The sequence below is a fragment of the Lactuca serriola genome, chromosome 9 (genome assembly GCF_051521515.1).
Source record: "Lactuca serriola cultivar US96UC23 chromosome 9, Lser_US96UC23_V15, whole genome shotgun sequence".
Classification (NCBI taxonomy): Eukaryota; Viridiplantae; Streptophyta; class Magnoliopsida; order Asterales; family Asteraceae; genus Lactuca; species Lactuca serriola.
This window is the reverse complement of record NC_136416.1, coordinates 37,506,552-37,517,435: the sequence shown is the minus strand read 5'-3', so window position 1 is coordinate 37,517,435 and position 10,884 is coordinate 37,506,552. Positions and strand designations below refer to the sequence as shown.

Genomic DNA, 10,884 nt, shown 5'->3' with positions numbered 1-10,884 from the left:
TTTGTTCAAAACCACAACATCATCAACAAACTTCTCAACAAGACTTCATATGAAGGTTTGAACAACCGTAAACCAAATCTTTGTTTCTTTCATATTTTTGGTTGCAGGTGCATTATGGTTAATAACAAGGAACACTTGAGCAAATCTGCACCCAAATCAGATAAAGGTATATTCTTGGGATGCTCAACAAACAAAGTGGCATACATAGTTCTGATATGAATAACAAGCATCTTAAAAGAAATCTTTGATATGAAGTTCGATGATTTCTATGTCTGGAAGACTGCTCCTCTCAATGAAACCAAGTTTATCATGGAGATTGACATTCCAATCTAGTTCAGACCTCTCAACATCATAGAATTCAACTATGATAGACTCTTCGATCCTCCATAAACTATAAGAATATTTGAAATTCTAGTCTCTCTTTCTATGCAATTACAGCATACCAAAGACTTAGGAGCTTCATTATCTTAAGATTCTTTGCATATGACTTCCACCTTGTTGGTTGAGGAGGAAAACATCCCCTCCAATCCTAAATTAATCACAACCATCGAGGTTCCACTCATAGACCAAGCCATTCCAGTTGTCAATACCAATTGATCAATAAACTCTGAATAATCAGAAGGTGATGTGGAAGATATAGAAACTGGTGAAGTTCCCAAAGTTCCTATAATTCCCATTGCTTCAGTCCAGGGGGAACCACCAACTTCGCAGGGGGAACCTTCACCTCTAGCAGAGCAACCCAGTCAAGATTTATCAGCAGGATGTTCTCAAACTGAGGGTGATCAATTTAAAGATTTTGAAAGAGAAACAACTCTCGAAGTTGAAAATATTCCATCCAATGCAGCTGCGAAACATCATCAATCACATCTACACATTTGTACAAAAGATCATTTGTCTGGCCAAATAACAGGAAGTCCTGCTGCAGGTATATGTACTTGCTCTTTTGATGATTTAACTAAACACTATCATTATGCAACTTTCATGTCCTCTACGTAGCCCAGAACCGTCAAAGATGCACTTTTGGATCATGACATGATCGTTGTAATGCAAGAAGAGCTTGTGGAATTTGAAAGAAACAAAGTTTGGAAATTGGTCTCCAAACCAAAGGGACATAACATAGTTGGAACTTGTTGGGTATTTTGCAACAAATTGGATGACTCAAGTGTTGTAATAAGCAACAAAGCCTGACTTGTAGGTAAGGATTACAATTAATTGGAAGGATTTGACTATGACGACATATATGCTTCAGTCGCAAAGCTAGAGATGATACACATCTTCCTGGCATATGCGGTGCACAAGAGTGTAAAAGTACATAAAATGGATGAAAAAAGAGCTTTCCTCAATAGTGAATTGAAAGAAGAGGTATACTTACAACAACCTCCAGATTTTGAGAATCTTGATCTTTCGCATCATTGTTACAAATAGGAGAAAGATGTGTATGGCTTGAAGCAGGCACTAAGAGATTGGTATGAAACTCTTTCAATGTTTCTTATTGAGTCTAGATACAAGCATGGGGTCATTGATCCTACCCTCTCCCAACGTTCAAGTGAAAATAATGCTTGTATAAATATATGTGAATGACATTATTTTCGGTTCAACTGATCTAGTTATGGTAGTCAAATTTGTCAGTATCATGGAAAATAAGTTTCAAATGAGCATAAATAAAGAGATTAACTTCTTTCTTGGTCATCAAATCAAAAAACATAAGGAATCTTCATTCATCAAGAAAAGTATACCGAAAAACTACTAAAGAAATACTCTATGGATAACTACTCGTCGACAAAGGTTTCGATGGCCTTTGGATACAAGATCACCATAGATCCCACCGGAGAGTCAGTTCATCAAAAGGTATATCGAGGAATGATTTGTTATCTACTGTACTTGATGGGAAGTAGACCAAATATTGTCTTCGCAACGGGTTTGTGTGCCAGATATTAAGCTGATCCCAAGGTTTCTCATCTGAATGCAGTCAAACATATTTTCAGATACCTCAAACGGAGTAAAGCTTTAGGTCTTTAGTACCCAACGGGAAATGACTTTAGTCTGCAAGCCTTTATAGACTTAGACCATGTGAGATGTCATTTAGACCAAAATATCACTTCCAGAGGATGTCAATTGCTCAGTAGGAGACTAGTTAGTTGGTCTTCAAGAAAGCAAAACTACATCTCACTCTCCACTATAAAGGCAGACTACATTGTCACTGCTGGCTGCTACTCTTAAGTCCTCTGTATGAAGGTTTGGATTTTATTAGATACATTTCAAGTATGAATAAGAAAAGAAAAACTAATCTAAGAAAAATAGTCTACAGAAAGTATACAACATAAGAGTTCTCTAAACGTTCCTTTCACTAAGAAAAGAGGTTTTGGCTTCACCTAGAAGACGGGTTTGTTAGAAAGACAATCGACACAAAGCCACGAAAAAAACTACTTGACCACAACATTAGGTCTTTCCCTAATTGTATATACATATATATATATATATATATATATATATATATATATATATATACATACATACTAATCTATACATGTATATCCCATGATTGATGGGATTGTATCTAATCTATACCAAGAACCGATCTTATCATAAATATACGAGATCTGATATCCATTCTATATTTATTTATAATAAATGCCTAATATACAAAAGATTCCAATCGGACAACTATTCTATAAGCTGACGTTGTTGAGCTTGTGATGCTGGCGTTGTCGACTTGTAGACACTGACGCTGATAGATCAGCATGTTATGTGTTTGACTCATCAGATCATAAGGCGTGACCTTACAATCTCCCCTTATCTGATGATGTCAAAACTAATCTTCAATGAATGCTTTTTGACTCATGCTCCCCCTGAGAGTAAGAATAGAATCTTGACTCTTACAATTTTAACAAATGCCCCCTGAGAAGATGAATGACTTATCAAGGATTTATGAATTGCGGTAGACGGAAAACGAACAAGCTTGAGCTAAGCTTGACTTTAGCTTGAATCGACTCCCCTTTAGAATATGCTTTTCCATAGTTCTGGTAGCAAGATTTTTTCAGCGAAATTTTCAGTTTTACCAAGATTCTCTCCCCCTTTTTGACATCAGCAGTTAACTTCAAGCAGAATAGAATATAAACTTGTAGTCTAGTAAGATTGTGATGTCACCTAATAGCGTGGGCTTAAACTACCATTCACTGGCATATTATTTCGAGATCTCATTAGTGTGTGGTGTCATACGCTGAATCATAAATCTCTTTTATTAGAAGAAAAATGGCAAGAATGGATAAATGCGTGTGATAGCCTACGGTACATAGACTAACCATTGGCATAAACTTTCGAACTTTTATCAGTGTGTGGTTTTACAAAGTGAATCATCAATCTCTTGTTAAGAAGAAGAAGGAGAAAATGGATTATTCTAGTCATGCTAAGGTGAAATTTGCATGAATCATTAATAGTTTAACTCATCAATAAGAAGTGGTTTAAATTTCTGTATCATAGAGTAAGTTTTAATCTAGAATCAAAGATTCAACGTTAATTCATAATGGTACCATGTCTACATAAAACTAGGAGGTTTGGGACATGAACAACCCTTTGTCATTTAAGGACCTGAAAAGTATCTCTTACGTTGATAACTATGCAATCAGGGTAAGCCAGTGGGTTATTTTTTAGTAGAACATGAGACTTGATGCATACGACAAGCATGCTTCTAGGGATAGGGTCAGGTAAAGATGATTAGCTTAAAAATAATAAACACCCTAGACTTTTTAGCAATATTTTTTTTCTTTGGACCAGGCTATCTCACTTTGATAGTTTAAACAATGCTAGACAATCAGCATGAAAGGGTGACTTAATGTTCTCAGCAGATGGTCTTGCTGATGAGAGACTTAGAAAGATTTTTTCACATATATCAACATGTGTCTAGGGACGATGATGTGTCAAAAGTTGCATACTGGGCTCAAAATTGCCACCATCAGATTCCTTTGAAAAAATATGGTATGGAATGAGAATAAACAATATAAGAATATAAACAAAAGAATTAGTCAAACAAGAAAAAATAGTTTAAACAACAAAATGTGCAGCTTTTTCACAAAGGTGATCAAGACTCGATCCATCAAATCTTTGGAATTGAATGGTCATAAATATACTTCCATTTTCCAAGATATCTACCACTTGAAATTTCAGCTATAAAAGAGAACAAACAATGGTAAGTACATCATCAAAAAACACACAATGCATGAAGCCTTTTATTATTAAAGTGTCATAGATGGATTCCAAGCTTCATTAGGAGCAAGAGATAAGTAGAGATTAGTCTTTGTAACCAACGAGTTAACTGACTTGAATCCATAAAACCATTATTTCTTTATGATCATCATGAGGGAATACGAGGTTTTATTGGATTATGAGTCAGTAGATGAAGCTAAGACTTACTGCTTTGATGGTTGCTCTTTTCATCCATAACAATGAGTGGACGAGAAAGAGGGTATCCTGAAGAGGAAAAGGACACAATGCCACTCTTTTTCTCAATACCAAGAGCATTGAGATACTTCAAGACATCTTCAGTCATTACAAATAATATGAAAATAAATTTTTAGATAGGTTTGATAGGAAATACATGTAAATAATAAATGTAAGATTTTGCATTCATAATAAAATAAGCAATTGTTTGTTTTTCGAGTTTTTAATAAGACCAGAAAGAATTTAATTAACAATTAAAAATAGAAAGCATTCCAAGATCAACAATTAATTTTTTCAAACTCTTTTCATCGAATGCCTTGTTGAAGATGTCAGCTAGCTGATCTGTGGATGGAATATAGAACAATTCCACTTTTCACTTTTGAACTATGTCCCTAATGAAATGATGGCGAATGTCAATGTGCTTGGTCTTGGAATACCACACTGGATTTTGAATCATCTGAATTTAACTAGTGTTGTCACAACAAATGAGTGTCTTTAAGAAGTTTAGACCATAATCCAAGAGTTGATTCTGAATCCATAGAATCTGAGCAGAACACCTTCCAACAACAACATATTTAGCCTCAGTAGTAGAACAAGCCACTGATGTCTGATTTTTTATGGACCAACTTACCAATCTATTTCAAAGCATTTGAGCTCCTCCTGAAGTGATTTTACGATCAATCCACACCCACCATGATCGGAGTTAGTGTATCCCACCAGCTTGAACTTAGAGTCATGAGGATACCATAACCCAAGATTGGGTGTATGTTTTTAGTACCGGGAAATCGTTTTGACAACATGAAAACGCGATTCCTTAGGACTGGCTTGATAGCGAGCACACAATATGTGGCAAACATAATGCCAGGGTGACTGGCTGTAAGATAAAGTAGAGAGCCTATCATTCCTCGAAATAGAGTTGCATTCACATCAGTGCCACTTGGATCAGTACCAATAGATGCTGATGAAGACATCAGAGTCTTTTCCGGTTTGCAATAAGAGGAACCATACTTCTCCAGCATATCTGCAACATATTTAGCTTAACAAACAAAAATACCATCAGTTAGTTGTTTGACCTACAAGCCCAAAACGAAAGTTAGTTCACCAATCATGCTCATCTCGAATTTCTTGTCCATGACCTCCGCGAACTCTGAACTTAGCTTTTCAGCAATGGATCCGAAGATAATATCGTCCACATACACTTGAGCAAGAATGATATGAGATCCTGATTGTTTTATGAATAGAATATTATCGATATTTCCTTGTTTGTATCTAGTTGAGAGAAGATACCTTGCCAACGTATATTAACATGCACTGGGAGCCAGCTTTAAGCCATGGTCAACTTTATGAAGACGATACACATGATCTGGAAACTCTTCATTTTCAAACCCTCGAGGTTGTTTTAGAAGGACTTCTTATTGAATAACTACATGTAGAAAGGTAGTCTTGATATCCATTTGGTAAACTTTGAAGTTTTTGAAGGAGAAAAAAGCTAGAAACAGACGAATCGCTTCAAGTCTTGCAACTGGAGCAAATGTTTCATTATAGTCTAACCCTTCAAGCTGACAGAACCCTTGAGCTACAAGACTAGCTTTGTTTCTTATGATAATTCCATCTTCATCCATTTTGTTCTTGAAAACCCAGAGAGTGCCAATGATAGTCTTTTCTTAAGGTTTGGGAACAAGAGTCCATACACGATGACATTCGAATTCATTTAGCTCATGCTACATGGCCTTAAGCCAGTTAGCTTCTTTCAAGGCATCAATAATATTCTTTGGTTCGATCATTGAGATGAAGTTTACAAACATGCAAAAGTTGTCGTTGGCTTTGTTGCGAGGGAGAATCCCATAATTTATATCACCAATGATTTGAGATTTAGGATGATCTAGAAGGATTATAGGATTAGAAATTTCATTTGTATTTCTATGGGCAGAACCTTCCTGATTTGATGAATCAACTTCTTCATAGACAACAGGATGATCTTCAGGGATAGGTTGAGAACTGATTAAATAATCAACATTGGGAACAATGGGATCAACGTCATTTGACAAGAGCTCGAGAATGGGGTCTAAGGACTGAATGTATGTTCATTCAGAATTGACAAGGGGAAATCAAATCGATCATGAATGAATGAATCCTCATCAAAGGTGACATGAATTGTTTCTTCAACAATTTTCTTTAAAGGTTACATACTCTGAAATCCTTGGATATGCTGGAGTATCGTAGAAGCACTCCCTCATCAACTTTAGCCTTAAACTTCGAACACTAATATCTTTGATTCAAGATGTAACAAACACATCCAATCAAATGAAAATAAGAAATGTCTGGTTTTCTTCCTTTCAATAGCTCATAAGCAGTTTTCCCATGATGTTTGAAAATAATAGATCGATTTTGGGTATAACATGTTATATTGACGACTTTAGACCAAAATAACAATGAAAGACCAGCTTCAACAACCATAGTTCTTCCAGCTTCCTAAGTTAGAGCAAAAAAGTTCTAACGACCGAAAAGTTTTGAGAGATTCCTGCATTACCATTTTTTTGGGGACTTGTAACTGCCGAAAAGTTCTGAGAGATTCCTGAGTCAGAGAAAAAATCTTCCAGAGAAGAGTTTTTGAATTTAGTTCCATGATCACTACATAATTGCTTTACTTTATGATCATAGAGGACTTCCCATTGCTTAATGAGAGCAATGATTTCATCCGCGACATGACTTTTCTTTCTTGAAAACACTACCTATGTAAACCTTGAAAATTCATCAACAATGACAAGAGTGTATTTCTTTCCAGCTCTTGACTTAATCGGAACTGGTCAAAAAAGGTCCATATGAAGGATATGAAGAGGTTTTATGATTGAAGAACAGGACTTTGGTTTTAATGAAGACTTGGTTTTCTTCCCCTTTTCACACGTTGAGCACACTTTGTATTTGAAAAATTGCATCTTAGTAAGTTACTCTCATAAGCTGATTCCCTGTAATCCTTGAGATATTCTTGAAATTCATATGTGATAGCTTTTTGTGCCATAGCCAATTTAGATGAGACTGAACACGAGAGAAGAAGCAAAGACGGAGAGATTTGTCAGCAAAAAACATATCCATAACATAGATGTCGTTTTGTCAATTTGTAGAAAGAACAATGATGTTCTTTTAATCAACAAATGTTCCTTCTTTCTTCTAAAAGAGAATATCATAGCCATCGTCACACAGTTGACTGATAGAGATGAGATTATACTGAAGACCTTTCACATACGAGACATTCTTGAAAATAACAGAATTGCACTTGACATTTCGATACCCCTTTGTAGTTCCCTTGCCATTATTTCCATAAGTAACTGACGAATCATCCTTCTTTATGAAATCTTCCAGGAGAGATTTGAATCCAGGCATATGTCTTGAGTAGCTGCTGTCTAAATACCAATTATGCTCTTTACCCTGAAACTAAGATGGACTATAAGTCTATAACATACACTAAATATACGCTGACCCATTTGCAAAAGATCACTAGGAAAAGATGTTATAACAATCATCAGGGAGACAGTTCAATGAGTTTCCCTTTTTGATCCTCTTATCATTTCGATTCATGGTATTATCATCATGAACAGTGTTCTTTTCAAAAGAGCACTCATTGAATTTCTAAGAGGCATCACCTCATCGATAACAAACCTTAATTCCAATATATTTTCTTATAACATTAGATTTTGATTTCTTTTCGCTGGATCTAAAGAGCTTCGATGATTTGATTAAGAGTTCTTTATTTAGCTTTGGAGCAATGAGTGTTATCAGTGGTATGCGTATATACTACCTTGTTATAAGACTCGAGATCCTTTAAAGAGTTGTTCAGAGTAAAAGGCTTTGACTGATCTTTAGGTTCAAAATTGCTAACAGAGAACTGAGGAGACATGCTAAGAATTTTGTTTACATAATGAAATTCACCATACATATAGGAAACTTTAGCCAAGTCTTAGTGGAGGAAAGAACATACTCATGATGTGAATGTTGAAGAGAAGGATCAAGAGCAGACAATTTAGTAACACATTTAGTAATGCCATTAGAATCAGTAGAGTAGTAAGTATTGATTAGGGTTTGATTTATAAAGTAAGAACTCCGAAATCTACTTTTAAAGTCTTCTTTTAAGTAGTCAGATTTATAAAAGGTTTGTTTAGTTTTGACTATGTTTAAAGATAAAACACCTTCTATATCACCTCCAAGAATTTTCTTAGACTGGTATGGAATCTGAGCATTAATAATTCTTGTGACATTAAAGTGAGAGGATGCCCATAATTTCAAAATAAGTTGCGTGCGATTAGCATAATCAAGAACTTTTTCTTTTTCATTGTGAAGAAAATTATTGATAAGCAATATACAAGCGTTTTTCTTTTTTAAAATAGAAAGAGATTTTTCTATAGAAAGAAGTTTTTCTTTGAGAATCTTTAACTCATGACGAAGAGAAGATTTTTCTTTATTTGAGATTAATAAATGAAAACGTAAGAGATCGATCGTGTCATCTTTTTTGATATTATCAATAGAAGAAAAATTAATATGATTTTTTACTTGATACGCTTATGCATCGTTCCATTCTAACATGAGGTTATCAACAATAGAAGGACAATTAGCGATAAGAATCCCAACGTTGTTAAGTGAAGACTCGACGTGAGATTCAACAGTGGAGCCATGACACACTTAACTTCATCGTCTGAAAAGATCTCCTTTTCAAAAAGTAGATGATAGAGTGATCAACATCTCTTGAGCAGTGGAGCAGTTTTGGACAAAATGATAGAAAGAAGAAGGAAGTGAGTTTCCAATAGAAATTCTAGTTTTTACATCAAGATTCAGCATCCTGTTCCCTTCCTTGCTCTATAACAGGGAACCAACTTCCCTTTTAGCTTACTGCCAGATGCACCATTACTTGATGATTGATGTGAAGTAGCTATAGGAACTTTGTTGATGATGTCGTGCATATCGAATTCCATGAACTCTAGAACATTCATGGCCTTTGATTTCCAATTAGAGAAGTTGTATTGTTCAAGCGGTGGAATCTTGTTACAAATAGATGACTTAGGAACTAAGGAAGACGACATGAGTACTTGAGTATATGACAAACCTGATATGATACCAATTGAAGTTTTCATTTGATCGGATACACTTCAAGTATTAATAAGAAAAGCAAAACTAATCTAAGAAAAATAATCAACAGAAAGTAAATAATATAGAAGTTCTCCAAATGTGCCTTTCAATAAGAAAAGAGGTTTTATCTTCACCAAGAAAACGAGTTTGTCACAAGGACAACTGACACAAAGCCACAAACAAAACTACTCAACCAAAACATTAGGGCTTATCTAATGTTGTATATATATATACTAATCTATACATGTATATCCCATGATTGACGGGATTGTATCTAATATATACCGAGAACCAATCTTATCATAAAGATATGGGATCTGATATCTATTCTATATTTATCTATAATAACTGCCTAATATACAAAAGATTACAATTGTACAACTATACTATAAGCTGACGGTGTTGAACTTGTTATGCTGCCGCTGTTGAGTTGTAAATGTTGGTGTTCGTAGATTAACATGTTATGTGTTTTACTCATCAGATCAAAAGGTGTGACCTTATACTATGGCCTTTGGATACAATATCAATGTAGATCCCATTGAAGAGTCAATTGATCAAAAGGTATACCGAGGAATGATTGGTTCTCTACTATACTTGATTGGAAGTAGACCAGATATCATCTTCGCTATGGGTTTGTGTGCCAGATATCAAGATAATCCCAAGTTTTCTCATCTAAATGCAGTCAAATATATTTTCAAATACCTCAAAGGGAGTAAAGCTTTATGTATTTGGTACCCAACAGGAAATAACTTCAGTATGCAAGCCTTTACAAGCTCAGACCATGCGAGATGTTGTTTAGACAACAAGAGCACTTCTGGAGGATGTCAATTCCTCGGTGGGAAACTAGTTAGTTGGTATTCAAGAAAGAAAGATTGCGTCTCACTCTCCACTGTGAAGGCAAAATACGTTGCTGCAGCCAGATGCTACTCTGAAGTCCTCTGGATGAAAACACAACTCATGGATTATGGTTATAGAATGTTACGAATACCGATTTATTATGAATCTGAGAGTGCAATTGCTATTTATGATAATCCAGTTCATCACTCAAATATGAAGCACATTGAACTTCAGTATCACTTTCTCAAGGATCACATCCTGAAAGGTAACATTGAACTTATCTTCATTCCATTCATTGAAGAAATATCAAATGTTTTCACAAATGCGCTTGACTCCACCAAACATAATGGATTTTTAGAAATATTGGGAATGATGAACCTTGATCCTGAGTTTTTATTGAAAGGATAAATTGTGAAGTCCTCAAGTCTTCGCATCTCGCAAATAGATATGCTGCATTCATCTAACCGTTGATCTTTGAAGCACATATAATTC

The 10,884-nt window shown here is 35.2% G+C and overlaps 1 protein-coding gene across 1 annotated transcript; it reads right to left on the bottom strand.

Moving 5' to 3' along the window:
• Positions 1-4,093: 4,093 nt before the first annotated feature.
• On the bottom strand, positions 4,094-6,059 carry LOC145075554 (uncharacterized). Its single transcript, XM_079021758.1, has 5 exons — positions 5,939-6,059; positions 5,540-5,659; positions 5,216-5,458; positions 4,411-4,536; positions 4,094-4,164 (listed from the first exon to the last, which is right to left on the bottom strand). The coding sequence occupies exons 1-5, from the start codon at positions 6,057-6,059 to the stop codon at positions 4,094-4,096; spliced, it is 681 nt and encodes a 226-aa protein (XP_078877884.1).
• Between the last annotated feature and the right edge of the window lie 4,825 nt (positions 6,060-10,884).